The sequence below is a fragment of the Ammospiza nelsoni genome, chromosome 12 (assembly GCF_027579445.1).
Source record: "Ammospiza nelsoni isolate bAmmNel1 chromosome 12, bAmmNel1.pri, whole genome shotgun sequence".
In the NCBI taxonomy this organism is placed as follows: Eukaryota; Metazoa; Chordata; class Aves; order Passeriformes; family Passerellidae; genus Ammospiza; species Ammospiza nelsoni.
This window is the reverse complement of record NC_080644.1, coordinates 15499523-15516719: the sequence shown is the minus strand read 5'-3', so window position 1 is coordinate 15516719 and position 17197 is coordinate 15499523. Positions and strand designations below refer to the sequence as shown.

Below are 17197 nucleotides of genomic sequence, written 5' to 3'. Positions count from 1 at the left end.
GGATGTAAGTGGTCTTCAGTGACCATGTTGTTAAATTTGGGAAAGAACAATTCAAATATAGTTGCTTTAAAATTTCCCATATGTAAGTTGTGTTACTTGACATTAGAATCAAAGCTGGAGTGAGTGGGAAAGGTTAGTGTGGGACTGATTTGAACTGTCTCCCCCTCTTTCCAAAGAAGGATCTTGCCTTTGCAGTAGCAAAATTGACTGGTAGGTCTCTAAATTCTGTAGTTGCTCTGAGCAGAGAGGAAGGTACTGCCATTGCCTCCAGCTTGTATTTTACATATGCCTTACAGAATATGCCTAAACAGAATGACTAGGATTTCATGGCTACTGGATATGTTCAGGCAATACCTTTCTTAAATTTATCAGAAAGTAGTATGAGGTCATTATGATGAAACAGCTCTTCCCCCGAGTGCATGTTACAATACTTACCTCCTTGAGTTGTTGCTGCTTTTGGTCTTCAGGAAATAGTTGTCCTTACACAGAAGAAGGCAGTTGATGTTATGTCCCTCTGGGCTAGAGGAGATGCAGGTATACCTGCCCTCAGCTCTCAGGCTGCATTATACCTCAGGTCCATTGCAGAGCCACCTGCAGGCCTCTGTTAGGAGAATTGAGATCTGTAGAAAATATATGTGGATGTTTAAGCCTAAAAGAGGCTTTTTGAGTCTGGGCTGCAGATGACTTCAGTGTTGGTCTTAGATGAAAGAGTTGCTTAGATTTTGTGCTAGCTCAAGAAGAGATGCTCTATGAGAATAATTGGTATCTGTGACAATTTATGTCAGCTGCTTATTGATTGTTCTGTGAATCTGTACTCCATTTTTTTTATTACTGCATTCTTAGTTGGAAGGGACCCACAAGGATCATCAAGTCCAACTCTTAAGTAAAACTGAATTCTGTGCCCATATACATTAATCTTAAGACAGGTTTCTTTCTTTGTGGTCCCTTCTCTTTTGCTGCAGAACCCCTTAGTTTACTGTTAAAGTACATCATCCCATACTGTGACTTGTACCCTGCAGACACTGTAAACAATTTTCTCTGAAGGTATCAGTTGTCTCTTTCAGATATGTCTGTCTGTCCATCCATGTTATTTTGTATCAAGTGCTTGCAAAAGATTTTTCTTAATAAAGATGGTTGTTTCCTGACCTATAAAAATGTTTTTTTCCTGACCTAGACCGCTCCAAGGGCATGAGGCATAGTTTCATTTCTTTCTTTGTTACCTGCAAGTCACAATTTTGACATCTTGACTTGGAGTTTTTCTGTCTTGGTGACTCATTTTTTTAGTGAAATCTGTCCATTTGGAGATTTGCTAACATATAGTTAATGCCTTTGGGCTGAACATATGTTCTGAAATCCAACAGTCAAGACTTGCGTGCTTGCACAGCTGATGTGTCCCCATGTCATACTGTGGTGAAGCTCTGTACTTGCTGGATGCTGAACATTTCTCAGGAGACACAAACCTCATGAACAAGTAGGGGAGTTGATAATGGAAGTGCCATCTGAGGTGATTTGTGTGCTCTTAATAACTGCTTAGTACTGGTGTCAGTACAATTGTACTGACAACGATCTCATGAGTTGATACCCATTGACTCCTAGGACACATTTTAGCCCCTCTCAGGAGTTTTGGTAATAATGGAGCCAAAGTCAGTTTTGGAACTTCAAAAGCACTGTACAGTATTAGGCTTTGATTTGGAGTGTGGGTGTAGTACAGTAGCCTCAGTCTGGCAAGTCGCTCCCACTCTTGGCTCTCCTGTGTTCCTTGCCATGAGGAAGAAACCAAAGGAAGAGACCTGCAATTTTTAGTTTGCCTACTGTAAAAAATATGTCCTTACTGTGGAGTCCATATAAATCACTTAAAGAAAGAAAAAACGTTTTGTCAGTAGATTTAAATTCTTTCACATAACCTCATTTTTAGAAAATTCTGCCTACTCAGAGTTAATCACCATATGTCCTGTTAGTGTATAAACGACTCCATCCATGAATTCTTTACATGAGTAAAAAAAATAGGTATTTTGTCCTTACTTGTGTTACTGATGAGAGCTGAATTGTGTGTGAGTGGAGTTGGCAAACTTGTTTTGACATCTTAAAATATTTCAGGCATCTGATTGTCTCTAACAGCTGTTCACAGGCAAACCTCTGGCCTGTTGTGTAGTGATTGTAAGATTAATCCTTTGGGAAACTTTCCTATATTCTCTTGATTCTGGCTGACTCATGCCTCTTTGCTAGGCAGTGGGTGGGCATGGTGATCTACAAATGTGGGCTTTTTCCTTGGAGCCAGGGAAGATCTGCATAAACACCCTCTGTGTTTGTGGAGTTGCTAGTTGTATTTGGCTTATCAAGACAGTACTGCATTTGGTTTCTGGGGAGTGGCTGTAAGTCAAAATGAAACATGGTCTCTCAGTTCTTGAAAATACCACTGGAAGTTCCCAGCAAATGATCTCACAGCTGTGGATGGTACCTTTGTCTGATTCACATACTTGGGAATGCAGTCTCTGCTTCCTGTGAATGCTGAGTTATCTTCTTACCTGGGGTCCTACATCAGGGTTCCAGGGGACAGAAAGCTACTGCCTTGTCTGTCACTGAACCTCGATGTGTTTAGTAGTAAGTTTTCTAAAGCTCTGTCTGTGTGGTTTCTGCATAGTTGAGGTAATTTCACATTTTGGGTTTGTATGTGTTTCTAAGATCCTTCACAGCTTCTGGGTCAGCTCTTGGTATGACAGAGGATACTTCTTCCAGGCTTAGGAGAGAGAGGCCTGAAAGAACTCCATGGAAGAAGGCTGGAGGCAGTTAATCAGCAATCCTGTTCATCTCCAGTATCAGTGAACATCCCTCCTGTCCTGTTAGTGATATTCAGCGTCATCTGAGCTGGAAATTAATCTGCTTTGACCTTTAATCACAACATTACTGTTCAAGGACAATGAAAGTGACATTGTCCAGGGTGTCAGGGAGGCTTTTTGTGCCTTTTGTGGTTTCCCTGAGGTGGGACACAGGTGTTGTATGTGTCTTCATGGAGCCTGCACAAGCAGCTTTAGGAAACACTTAGGGATCCCCTGTGTACTCCTCATAGGAATCTCTATGAGCATGGTCCTGCTGTCACTGCAGCCTCACAGCCCAATGCTCTGTGACTGGGTGGAGGCAGAGGAGTAGGAAACCTTCTGGAGGGTTAAGGTTGGCTTGGGGAGACCAGAGACTGGAAACAGGTGGCACAACTCTGCAGGCGGTACTAATGCAGAAAATCCAAATGTGAGAAATGTGCAAGTTTTAAAGTCACATGCCTAAATATAAGGTCTTAGTTGTGTTTGTTATGAATAATTGTTCTTTGTTCTTTCGGGAATGATTTTATAAACTGACCTGAGTTATACTACCAAATGAAGAGGAAAAAGAACACTTTAGTGTGGAAGGCATGTAAGCTTGTATCTCCATGGCACCAGTTTTAATATTTGCTGTCTCGAAAGTTTAAGATAAATTTCCAGGTTTAATCTCATCATCTCAAACTTATTCACAACTTCTAAAATGTATTCAGAGTGCTCAGAGATCTTGTAGACCCTCTAAACTTTCTTTTCAATGGAACAAAGATGTTTCAAAACCTAGCATATTTGTGTCTGTTACTGGGGAAAAAAAAAAGAAAAGCATCCAGTGTATGATAGAGTACCATGACCCCTCCCCCAGGACAATGTTACCGCTTGCTGAGAAATCTTACAGAAATAGATTAACCTGTGTGTCATAAAAGACAGCATGTATTCTTGGCAAAAATCTCCTTGAAGTTAAATCTCACAAAGCTACAAAAACCCAGTGGACATGAAATACAGTTTTGCTCCACCAAGGTCCTGTGTGCATCTGTGTCAGCCCACAGGAAGCTAAGAGGCCTTGTGCTGTTGCAGACTGCTAGGATCAAGGTGGCTGTGGTGTTCTAAAGTGTTAATTCATGGGATTGAGTTGAGCTGTTGGGCAAGAGAAAGTTAGGAGGCCTAAATGAAGGCTGTAAGGTGTGTACGGATTTTTGTATTGTAATTTTGAGTTTCGCTGATGTGGTGTTCTGTAAATATTTTGGAAAATTATTGCAGAGTAGACAGGAAAGCTGCAGAAAATATTGTTTGTGTGACTTTTCACCCTGTACTGAAATGCACCATTTGCATTTCATAAATTTTATTAGTGTGCTGGTGTTCCCAAAGAGACTATGTAGTACCTGAATCTTAGTTCTCAGCTACTGTGTACTGTGGGAAAAGTTTTCATCTGAAACTTTTCTTCCTTTGGTTTTGTCGTTTGAACTGATGATATCTTGACCCCTAGTCATGGGAGTCCTCAGAGGAGCAGGAAGTAAATATAGACTTGACTTAAAGACAAACAAGTAAATAAAGTAAATAAAGCGCCAAAAACCCCAACCAAGCAAAAAATTACCCAAAAAATTGCCTGTCTGGACAAAAGGCATCTTTTAGAGGATCTTGTGTGGTAATTGGGTTTTGGTTTAATTTCTGTGTTTTGTGGCTGCTGTAGATCACTAGGGCAGTAGACTAGAAGATAAGTTTGGTTGTGGAAGTAATTACAAGTGGCTTTTCTTTTTTTTGTTTGGAATTTTTTTTTTCCTTTCAGCTCCAACTTCCTAGAGAGAGAGGACCAGGGAAAATGTCATCAGATTTCTGCCTCTTGGAGTTTGTTTTGCTTGAAGAGATCCATGTGATTCTGAAAGCTCTAACAATGATATCTTTTAATGTGCCTTGCTATTTCTTCAGCTTGAAATGTTGATCAGGGCAGGGTGCTTGATCTAGTTTCTTCTCCTAAGTGTGCCCTCTGGGACTCTTTCCCTTTTCAGTCACTTTCAGGTTCTGCTCAGAATTGTTCTATTAAAGGTGTCTAAGTATGGCATGTTAATCTTCAGATGAGAAACAAGTTGCCTTTCTTATCCTCTGAACTTTTGAGATGCATATGATGATAGAACCAGATATTTTTGATAAATGTCAGCATCCTGTCACTTTAGCTACTGGGTCTCATTGACCAGGATACTTGATGTAATACTCCAAAACAAAATGGCAACTGGTCTTGTTCGGTCCACTGTCCTATCTGCCATGCAGCTTTAGCTTTTATCACCTTCACTGCTCTCTTTATGTGTCCAGGAGTCTTTTCAGGAGGAGTTGCTACTTGCAGTTAGGAGGATGAAGCAGTTTGACTTAATTTAAATAAAATTGTAATCTCATATGAAGCCATGTCTGCTTCTTAAGATTTTTATGAATTTCAGGTAGGGGTTCTGAATTCTTGCATCTCACTCTTCATTGAAACACTGTTGTTTCAGTGGTACGTATTTAAAAACTGTTCTTCCTTATATGTGCAGAGCTGCTTTATGCCACTTCTGTGTAGGTTACAAAGCACACTTAGGAGAACTGGCTGTGGTTCCTCTAATGAAACCAACTGGGCATGTTTTCTCTTGAAGGAGCTAATAAAAATGACCCAACCTGTGTCTCTGCTGAACTGAACTGTTTCTGTTTTCATCTTTTCTCAAAAAAAAAAAAGTCACAGTTTTTCTGGAAGAATAGAGATTTGGGAATGCGTGGACATCCCTTGTTTATTTTTGAAAGAAAAGCTCATCAGCAAATCCACCAAAAACATTGGTGGTTTTGGCATTTTAGGGCTAGGACTGAGTTGAGCAACGTCTGATCAGAAACATTCCACATGGTCTGTCAGAGCTGCTGCTGCTGAAATAGACTGACTTTGGAAAGTATTTAAAGCTTGGACTTGGTCTTTGTTCTGTTTGTAGATGCTCCTCTACACATAACCCTCAGGAGTACCCCATATAGAGATGAAAAAGTAGAAAAGAGAAGAACTTCAACTCCTGTAAGTGCACTAAATAGTCACCGACATTCTGTTAGAGACCAAACCAGGAACCACATAGCAAGAGCACTGCGGAGACCTCGGGAAAGAGAAAAAGTTCAACATGGTACGGCTTTTGGTTTAACATGGAAAGGAAAAAGTCTTGAGAAAGTTTTAAACATTGTAAGGAACTGATAATATTCTGTATACCTTTTTTATAGATGAGTAAATGGCTGGTTCTCACAATTAAGGGGTAAACATTATATATATATGGTAAAAAAAGTTTTCTAAATGTATAGTGATGTGACTGCGATGTGCTCCCCCTGGTATGTGTTAGCATTGGATGGTCTTAGTAATCCAGGGATTTGGGAAGGTTGGCTTGTTACTATGGCAACACTTGACCTCCAATCAGAATGTAAGAAAGTGACTTCCACCACTGGATCGTAAGGAAGGAGTTGACTGACGAGGCTCTAGGAGAGGCTAGAGATACAAAAGGTGAAGCATCCACCTTGAAGATGAGCCAGACATGTGGTGGGCAGCCATGAGGGTAGTTCCCAGGCCTGGTTTTACCTAGTCTTTGTTGTATTTTTGTCAAGGTTTGATAAACCCTTTAAATTTTTTTAAGTGAGTGGTTGTTTTTCACACCTTCATTTAGAGAGAGTAATTTTGTAAAAATGTATGGCATGAAATGTAAGCAGTGTTTTTTCAATGTAATGTTGTAAGTTTTCATGCTCTCTGCACTAAGGTTTATTCTGCCCAGTCAGTTGGTAATATTTATAGGATGTAAAAAGTACTAAAGTATTAAAGGTCATTAAAAGGTTGTAGGTCTTAATTCTGTTAAACTCCTGGTTGCCCAAATCATTAAATATTTTAAGTAATCTTGTACCTACTGAGATACCTAAACTTGAAAGAGGTGGATGGGGGTGGGCATGAGGCACGATGACCTAGGGTGATATGTTTTGTATGGGGTTATTTTCAGTAGCACTTGACCACTTCTTGTAGTCAGCAATTGCTACTAGACATCTCTGAAGAACTTCATGACTTTGACTGTTCAGTGGTATCATGTAAACTCTGTTTGTGCTGAAATCTGCTGTAGTATCCGTGGGTAACAGCCAGATGGGACGGGGGGATGTATGTACACACACACATATGTTCATAGAAACAATACATATTAATAATAATATTTTGTATGTATAGAAATAATATATAAATCATTCCAAACATACTTCTAGATTACTGCGTGACCACTTTCTTTCAGTAAGAAAGAACTTGAGTCGCAGTGATGAGGAAAACACAAACAAAATCTGAGGTTAGGCTGCTGTATCTGTGACAGATGCTCTGTGTCCTGGAGATCACCTCCTTAGCTGCCTGTGTCTGTGGTGTCCTGTTGATCATAGCAGACAGACAGTACTTAGCATCTTGTTTATTCTTGTGCATCCCTCGCTGCCCTTCCTTGTAGGAAGGTCTGAATGAGGCCCATCAGTATCTCCTCACCGTTCCTCACTCAGTGGGATGTGTCCTATGTGCAAGTGTGGCATTTAGAGATTATAATGAGCTTTCACAGTGGTGATGTGATGGAGGATGGTGAGCACTCATCCCAGTTCTTATGAGTCTCTGCCATTCAAGGAAGTTGAAATCCTCTGTCTTTTCAAAAAAACCCCAAACCATTAAAAATGTAGGTTTTTTGTGCTTAATTTCTAGGATTATGTTTCTCAGTTTATCTTTCTGTTTGATTATGTGAATCTGTGAGGATGCTTATAACCTAGATAAGTCTCTCTGTCTGGTCTTATGTCAGTGAAAATTCATTACACTTCAGAGTACTTAGAAGAAACAGCTTTAAACAATGAGATTGTTTAGTACCTAGTTTTGGAAGATTCTAGTATAATACTCAAATACTTGTTCTTTGAAGATTTTTTTTTTTCATGGAGACATGCATTAACTGCTGTGCATTTCAGAAGATAGCTCCACAAAGAAGTTTGCAAATATTTAGATTTTTTTTCAGATTTTAAGACATATGGGGAAGCTTACGGGGGCAAGGTGGATAAGGTGACAGTTTCTTTCATATTTATCTTGAATATTTTGATAGTGGTTGAGGAAGCTTCCCATGTGCCTTGGATATCTTCAAACAAATCCAGTAATCTGATCATGTGAATTTGAATTTTCAAATGAAAATAAGGAAAATTTTCCTACCTCTGTTGAGCTCAGTTATTCTCTCTTTGCCCCTTGTGGAAGAATAAAATGGTAGAACTTTCTTGCATCTCTGTGAGCAAAGAGAAGGGAATGGTACCAAGAGGATCCTGACCATTGGAAGTACAAGAGATGAGAACAGATGAAAGTAAGAAGGAGGTTGGAGGCATTGTGTTTGACACTTGAATATGCACCTTTTCTTTTCCTGTTTTTTGTTTTGGTTTTTTTAATTTATTTTAAATTGAATTTCTTTTTAAATTTTAAATTTATTTTTAATTTAATAATCCCTCAACACCGAGAGGTGGAACAAGGTGACTTTTGTGCTGCCAGTCCTGCTGCCAGGTGCCTGGTATGGCCATGTGGGTGAGCTCCCTGAGGTGCCTTTGCTAACCTCATGCTAAGAGGGGCACAGAAATAGCAAAGTAGCAGGAAATCTTTGAGGACTCAGAGAGATGGGCACATGCAGAGCTAAAGAGTCTCCTGAGGACAAGCTATTAAGCTTGTCCTGCATGCTTACCAGAGCAGATTAAATGTGACTGCCATTTGCAGTTTCTCACTGAACTGTTTGTGCCATAAGTACTCAGCCGATGAATTGGGGACTTTACTGTTGATGTGTGAAAGGGGTTGATATAATATGCTGGTATTGCTGGTTTACTTTATAAATGGTTACAGACAACCTAGGGTTCTCAAATGGTTTGTGCAAGTGAAGATTTCTTGCAGTATACACTGTCTTCAAGTGCTTATTCAGATCTCTATCATCTGACATTGAAATAGGTTTCTGAATGGGATGGTGAGTGTCTAATCAGCCAAGCACTCTGAGAGCAGAGCCATTTTGAGATACAAGACATCCTTCCATAATAGGCATTGATTAATCTCTGAGTCAGGGTAATTTACATAAGGAGCTGCATAAGTATCTAGAAATTGTGTGCTGGGACCTAAATCTGAAAGATAGGATGTAACCAAGCACTGGGGTCTGGAAAGCAGGGATTTGTGTGCATGCCCTTGCAATAGGCTTATACTGAATTGTGCATGCTCTGGAAGCATGCTTTGAGGATAGACTTAATTGACAGCTGTCAGTCATTCATAATTATGGTGTGTTTTTAATCCCATAAAAATAGAATGGAGAACGGATGTTGAGAGAGTAGTTAAAGCCAGCTGAACCATTTTTACTCCATTTTCAATATAAATAAAATATTTGATTGGGGAACTGAACTGAAGTTTAGGGTTTTGTTCTGTTACAGTGCTAGTGAAATGTCCAGTCATCATAATTTAAAAAGTGGACATAACGAATCCCTCAGTTGTTTTTATGATCTCTGAAGCATGTAAATAATAAGTGGGCAGTGCTGTACATTTCATTTCTCCTACATGATGCTTATATTTTGTTATGGGACAGTCAAATTAGGACTTAAAATAGATTATTCCAATTGAGAGCCGGGGAATTCTTAAAAGTAAGTTTTCTTCTTCTTGGGTTTATTGTTTTGTTTTGTTTTATTCAGGGAACTGGCCTTGATTGTCCAAAAGAATGGGAGGCTTTTAAGAACATTATGAAGTAGAATAAATGTATATATTTTTTAAAACTAATTTGGAATTTTGTCTAATTTCAGTTGTTAAAGGACATGAGAAGAACAAAGAAAAAAAATCCAAAGACTATGAAAGATCCAAGTCAAAGAAAAAGAAAAAAAAGAAAAAGAGATCTAAGCCTGGTAAAGTTCATTTTTCTTCTGTAGATGAAACTGGCTTCATTCTTTTGTAATAGTGCTTGTAATGGCACAGAATAAATGTCACTCCTAAATGAATGTCAGTGTATAAGTCAGGCTTTCCCTTAATAAGTGTGCCTCTATGCAGGCTTTGCCCAATTAAGAGAGTGCAGATGCCCTGTGTACTCTGGGACTGCTTTATGAATGCTGGAGTTTGCAAACTTTGAGTCCTGTTTTTCTGCTGTTAACCTTATTATTTCTTACACTTTCACTTTGAGGGGGAGTGGGCTGTAACAATGAGCCCAATTAAACCTGTCACAGCCTTAATTTCTTTCTTAAAGAAATTCTGTAGAGATTTAGTTAATGCCCAGTTTAAAGTCTAAACTCCAGCTGTGTCGCTCTTTCATGTCTCATAACATGCTGTTGCACTACATTAAAATGGCTGTAGTAGCAACGTGTATTCTTGGTTTCGTCTGTGGAGGCTTGGGAATGCTTTCCTGGGGCCACTTCAAGCTTTGAATTTGAGACAGAGGCCCAGGTGTTAGAGGTAATGGATTCTTCGCTACTGAAAACACAGCCGATTCTGGAAAATTTGTTTGAAACGTTAAAGGATCAAGTGTGACAACATCCTCTGTTATTGATGGGGATACAGCATACTTCAGTCTGCTAGGCATTGTTTGTGAAACTAGATCTCCCTAAGGAGGAGTTTCTGAGATAGAAAATTCTCTGATTGCTGCCATGAATAGGGCAAGCTATCAAGAGAGTGGATTGGAAGAACCATAGGCCAAGTCACTTAGAATTGTACTGCAACAAATAATTTTAATGAATTTCTGATTGTATGGTGCCTCTGTAGATATAATCTGTAGATTTATGCACCAAGTCCCCACAAGCCACCTGTCAGTCTATCATTGGGTTTTAAGATGTTGCATGCCTTTTTTTGATGTTTCCTTACGGGAATTCAGTCCAGAGCTGTGAAGATTTTTTCCAGGTAGCTGGAGAGTGCTGCTTGTAACTTCAGCCAGCCTTGATTTATATCCAATGTAGGCCTCACAGGGGAGCTATTCAAGGTGTTTTCTTCACACACTCTTAGTCTGGGCTTGTCCATCTGTGCATTCTGTTCCATACATAGACTAGGAAAGCAAGTGCTTTCTATACACTTTGAAGTCTGTGAGATTAGGGAATGTGTATAACCTCATGTGAGTAAGAGTGGGATGTGAGGGGGAGGTCTCCAGCTAGTGGTGCTTGTGTGAAAGTGCTTGTAAAGCAAAGGTATTTGTACACCTACTCAGTCTGAAGAATAGTTGGCCTGGAAAGGCTGGTCACTTAGACCTTTGTCACTTCTGACAGCAGTAAACAGTGACTGAGCAGCATAAAATTGTCTGGTTCAGAAAATACCTTCTTGCCTCTGGAAAGCTTGCGCGTCTTGCAGCAGCATCATGCAGTCCCAGAGCTCCAGCATACTGGGAACTGGCTCAGTGAGTTACACATTTCTGCTGTGGGCATGCATGGTGCTGTTTCTTCTGTCAACTTTTTTTGACCATAGATTTTTAATGATTTACTACAATTTTACAGGGTATTCGGGCACTGGGGAGAACACAGATATCTCACAAGAGCTTTCACCTGAAAAATCAGTTATCACAAAATCTAATTCTTCAAGTAAATCATTTGCTCACCCAAGCACCTTGCTTCACTGCACTGATTCTGGACAGCATAAGGGAAGATCAAAAGCAAATGGTGAGATGACTCTCCTCTCTGGCTTTCTAGTTCCGTCTTTCATTACCAGTAAATATGTGAACAGCACTAACATATTTGAAAACTGGTTCTTATTGTATAAATTTGGCTATTCTTACTCAGGGCTGTGTGTATTTCTTTCGCCCTGCTTGACAAGACTGGACCCAGTTCATTTGCCTGAGCTTGATGTTGCTGCTTTTTACTTTGGCTTTACTTTCATACACACCTCAAGACTGTTGCCCTTATCTCAGAAATCAAACTCATTTTGCGGGGTTTTTTTTCAGTGCCTTATTAACTCCTAAAATAACTATGTTGCAACTTAATTTTTTCATATTTCCAAAAGTTTCTACAATGTAAGAACTCCTTCAGAGATAAAAGTGGGTGTTTTGCGAGCTTGCTGTGTTCAAGAGACCATTGGGTGTAGTGATGTGTAGTTGTATCGATACAGAATGAATATGCTTATAATGACTTTCTGAGCTTCATATGAGAAGCTCTTGAGTACTGTTTATTGATGTCTTCTTCATAGTACTTCATACACACAACCCTTGAAAATCTGGCTGCTGTGTACCAGCTTTCATTATTCTCAATGTCTTGCTCCGTGTTACTACTTACTGATACAAGCTGGTACAATAAAAAAGATAAATGTTTGATTTTTCTCTTCTTAAAAGTCACAGATATGAAGGAAATAGAAAATATAAGACAGCTCGATTCTATACAAGAATGTCAGATATATTTTTTGTACAGATACATTGTTGGGAACAGTTTGAGCTTGTTTTGAGTGTTTTTGTTTCTGTTTGTTTGGGGGGTTTTGTTTTTGTTGCTAGTTTGTTGTTGTTTTGCATAACTTTCTTTGTTTTTAGACAAAAGTAAATTTTAGCTTCATTAAATTCCCCTTTATAAGTGAAACAGGAAACGTTAAAAACTACTGAAGTGCAGATAGTGGTAATGTCTTGAAACACGTTTTGCAATCTGAGCAGTTGTGTTTCTGGAGTATATCAACCGTATGACATACAGTTCAGTAGCTTGGCCATCAGTTGCTCAGACTTCTTTTGGTCAGTTGATAGATATTGAAAGTAGTGAAAAATACCAGAAATAATTTTATTTCGTCCTTTTCAAATTGTTTTGTTACTTTTTGCATCTGCAGAATTTGTGCCTAGATAAACAAGATCTGGTGTAAACAAAAGTGAAACTTGTGTAATGTGGAAGTGCAGTGTGCCCATCCCGTCACTTCCACTGTACTTTAGGAAAGAGTGTCCTAGTTCAGAGGTGGAACAGAACTTTTAAACATGAAAATAAACTATAGTGTTGGGTTCTCACCCTTTGACAACAGGTGCTTCCCCAAAAAATACAGTTTATGCCACAGACCATTAGTTCTGTTTTTGCATTCTATGAGCTAAATGATGAAAGTAGTTATACTCACGGTAGGTGAGACCCCACCATTGTACTTAAGACTAAAATTTTTACCTTCCATTCCCCTCTAACTCATTAAATTATTTTCAAATAATTAAAATACCTCATCTTCTTCCTCTGACCCTCAAATTCTATCCCCAGGGAAGATGCAGTTGTTGATTTAATATTATTGAGGTAAGATTCTCAATTCAGCATGCTGTTCAGTTAAAATTTTCTTGGCAGTTTTGTTCAATCTAGGATGCACTAATGCTTCAGCTAAGTAGTGTGGGTGCATTCTGGAAGAATACCTTGTGCAGTACACTGCCTGTGAGTTTATAAATGCATCCTAAACAGAAGATTAAATTAAAATAATTTCTGAAGCAGGATTGAATTCTGTGTTGGACCCAGTATTTCTGTCATTAAAACATCACTTTGTGAGATTAAATGGTTCATAAAACAGAACCCTCTTGCCTCTTTTTGAGAGCTCTGCACTAGAAGTGCCAAGTCACAATTCTGTACCAATTGCAGCAGCTAGCATGAGTCCTATTTGAATGTACAAGCCTGGTTTTGTTGTTTATAGTTTTGTCTGAAGAGACTTCATGCCTTGGTTTGAGATGCTGTATGCTGACAATACAGTTTTAATGACAAAAGCTGTTAAGATGGATATTTTGAGAGAGCCATTAATGAGACTATAAAACTTCATTATGTAGTAACCTTCAATAAACTGTTAAAATTGTGGTATTCCTTAACTTGCACTGTGAACTCAAGCTTTTTGGAATGTGTATTTGCATACTTGGGATGAGATTTTGAGGGACCTTTTTTTATAATTACTCAGGATTTTATGTAAATACTTCTTGTACAGAGGATGACACCCTGAGTGAGTCATCTATGGATAGCTTGCCTTGGAGTGATGATGACTGCACTCAGGATGTTGATGTAACCACCAACCCTGATGAAGAAGTTGAAGAGAGTGATTTTGAGATTGTTCGGTGTGTTTGCGAAGTAAGAGAAGAAAATGACTTCATGATTCAGGTATGAAATGGAGGGTAAATGCACATTTTAGTGAATGCAGTGGAAAGTGTCAGTAGAGAAACTTTTGTTTTGTACCCTAAATAATAAACTATTGTTGTCTTCCAAAAGCATAGTGTTTTTTGAGGTAATCTGTAAGGGTGACTGCTCCGATAGTTAACTTCTGCTTCATAGTACAGTTTAGGATTTTTAATTGAAAGAAAGAGGGAACATTCACTCCAAGTAAAAAATGGTTCGTTTGTTATTTGAGAATTTTGTTAAACGTAGAAGACTTTCTTGATTCTGAGAACACATATTTGAAGTCAGTGATTTTTTTTTTTTAGCTCCCTCTAATTTAGAGCCTGTTCAGAACATTTTCATGAGACAGTACTGTACTTCCCATTTCTCTGCCCTGGTAAGAAGCTTAACTTACACATACAATTCTCCAGACAGGCTGTGAAAAAAAAAAGAAAAAAATTGAGAGTTTTGCTTTAAAGCAGAACTGCATTTGTCATTTGTCCATTCTGCAATAGTCTGTAAATTCAGAGTTCCTAACCTGCCTAAGACCATCCGTCCATTCCACATGTATCTGCTCTTTTTAAATCAGCTTCAGTGAAAACTTGTAGAAGCTTCTATTGTCTCTCCTGCTTAAAACTGTTGATGAAAACCTCCTTGGAAGTTACTTGCCTATTTACTTTGAGATGTTTGTAAATTATCAGAAAATCATGTTCCTATGAATTTCAAGAGGTGAAGTCAAAAAAATCAATTAAATTTCTTCATAATTTTTTGCTCTAATTAATTTTCTTTGAGTTTCCATGCTGTTTCATGGAACCTTGCTGTGGAAGGTATGATGCTTTTTCTCTTAGTGGTGAGTTCACTTCACACAACTTTGTTTTAGTGTTGGATCCTGACAATGCAGGGCAAAAAGTAACTTATGAATTAGTAAGGAAGGGTGGAGTGATGGGCAGTGGTCAAGTGTAAGTAAATAGCACCAGACTGTACATGAAGGAAAAGGAGTCCGACAGTGGTGACCAAAGGGGGGTAGATACCCTCTGAGGAGATGGCTTACAGAAAATCACAAATAAATAGCCTGGGAGTATAATTGGCAGAAGTAAGTTCAATACTAGGTTAGGATTGCAGGATGTAGGGAGCTGTCAACTGGCTCTGGATGCAGCCTATGGATGCCTTTAGTTTAGAGTTTCGTGGGCTGTTTCTAAGATTACCTTGCTAGCTTGAACTAGTTTGGGCGGGCTTTTTTAGCATATTGCAAACTTTTAAACATTTGAATTGATTTGTGAAAGAATTGGTCTCTGGAAGAGAGATGCAGATGAGCAGTATTGTGCATTCGTGGTGGGGATTGAGGTAATAGGAAATATGCTGGCACCTGGCATACCTGCTTGGGTTTGCTGCATGCCTGTCTTGACAGCAGAATGAGGGGCCAGGGCAGTTTCTTCGTGGATCTGGCAGGAGGTTCATTGCTCCCAAATACATCCCCTCCTCTTCTACAAGAGGGAGAATGCTAAGCGTTCTCTTTCAGCTGCGTTCATTGCCATGAATGTGCCAAATATAGAAATAATCCAGGAAAATGTTAATTTTAAACATATCAGCACCTTGTCCATGAAAGACTGGGGAACATTGAAGTTTAATGAAACTCATGCACAGTTAAAATGGGAGTTCCTTTAGGTATTTAAACTAATAATTTGCCCCCACATTCAAAAGATTTTATAAAAAGTTTTCTTTGACCTGTACTTGCCTTAAATTAATTGTGTTGAGCAATTTGTGCATTAAGGATGTCATTTATTGCACTGGGATGCAGAAATCTAGGTTTGCATTTATAGAAGTATCTGCTTCAGTTACTAGAAATTAGATCTGGAAAAAGAAGTACAGAAAAATAGTGTGTTGTTGGTTAGTGCTGTTTTGTTCCAGTCTCTACAGGGAGATTACTAGACTTCATTTATGGAGCTGGTGTAAAGCAGCAGTGTAGTGTTGCCCTGTGTTCCTTCTGGAGGCACAGCAGTCCGATTTTCTGGTAAGACCCAAAGAAATCCAGACAGACTGTTGTTGCCTCATCTTTTTAGTTTTTATATTGAAACATTGATGAATTTGTGTATGATGCAGAAAATTCTGGGGCTGGATTTGATGGCCTCAGAGGTGATGGATGTAAACAGACTTGAGATATTTTTGTTCTGCAAGGTGAAAAACTGCTTTAAATACACATCTTTTGGGTTTGTTTATTTATTTTGTGACTTGAATTTCAATTTAAATATTTTTTGCACAATGCTGTATGTTTTGTTTCTTCTAAATCTTCTGCTTGGAATGCTTTGAAACTCCTTACTACCACCTGAGCAGGGAGTAGTTTCCCAGTAGCATATGCCAGAGCAGTAACCTGTAGCCTAGAAGCCACCATGTGTAGTAGAACCTGCAAGTTAAAGAATGCACCTGTACCCTGAGGGGGTGAATATTTAAATATCAGTTGAGTGAAATTTTAAAAAATTGGTATGTTTGTGCTGGTTTGAAAGTAAACCAAAAGGAGAAGTGAACCCCACAGAAATACCGTGAGAGAGATTTCAGGTCAGAGTTACAATGTCATTAGGAAGATTACAGTAAATGCAACAATACACAAAAACTGGCTTAAAGTCAGACTACAGCCTGGTGTTCTGTTGGGTAGGGTGGTGGTCTCAGTCCTATCAAATAGTGACAGTAGTCCTGCGAAATGATGGTTGAGGTTGAGAGCAATGGTCCTCTGGGAGGTCTAGTCCTCCTGTGGAAGTACAGGTCCTCCTCTGGATCTGCCCAGTAGTTACGGTGTCCTAAATTCCTAAAGCACCCAGATAATTTATGGTCAGATATGGGCAGGATGCTCAGTACCACCCCCAGGGCAGGGAATTTCACAATGGAATGATGTAATCCTATGAGTCATAGGATGTTTTGGGGATCCTTGATGGCCTAGGTCCTTAGAGCTGCCCATTGGGGCATGAAGGCCTGATGGCAGAGATGACCCCCCTTAGGCTGGATGTAGTTATCACAGTTCAGTCAGTTTGTGAAGACAAGAAAAACTACCCTGATGTACCTGGTTTGGGGGTGGTTGGCCACTTTATCTCACTCTTGCAGCCTGCCGGCTGGTGTGCATTGGGCAGCTCTTGCAAACAACCCATCATTAGCAGTTCATCAAGAATAGTGTAGATGGGAGTAGAGTGCATAGTTTGGTTACAACCGCACTTGCAACCTAGGACAGATGCTTCGCTAGAGTTCTGGGCAAAATTGCCTGGAAAAACACTGAGTGCAGCGCTGTACAATATGGCATGATCCATAGGATGCAGGTGTAACTAGATCCAGGAGCTCCCTTCTTATTTTTAGCACAGTCTGTTTCTCTTAATCTGTTT

At 39.2% G+C, this 17197-nt stretch overlaps 1 protein-coding gene across 10 annotated transcripts in view; it reads left to right on the top strand.

Moving 5' to 3' along the window:
* PHF20 (PHD finger protein 20) overlaps nt 1-17197 on the top strand; it is a 72169-nt gene that overhangs the window by 38253 nt on the left and 16719 nt on the right. For 4 of the 10 annotated variants that reach the window (XM_059480532.1, XM_059480524.1, XM_059480526.1 and 1 more), the window contains 4 exons: nt 5750-5929; nt 9594-9692; nt 11259-11420; nt 13642-13838. In XM_059480532.1, coding sequence (XP_059336515.1) covers nt 5750-5929; nt 9594-9692; nt 11259-11420; nt 13642-13838 — 638 coding nt within the window. The remainder of the gene's footprint in view (nt 1-5749; nt 5930-9593; nt 9693-11258; nt 11421-13641; nt 13839-17197) is intronic. The other 6 variants (XM_059480533.1, XM_059480528.1, XM_059480527.1 and 3 more) reach the window with 5 other exon arrangements.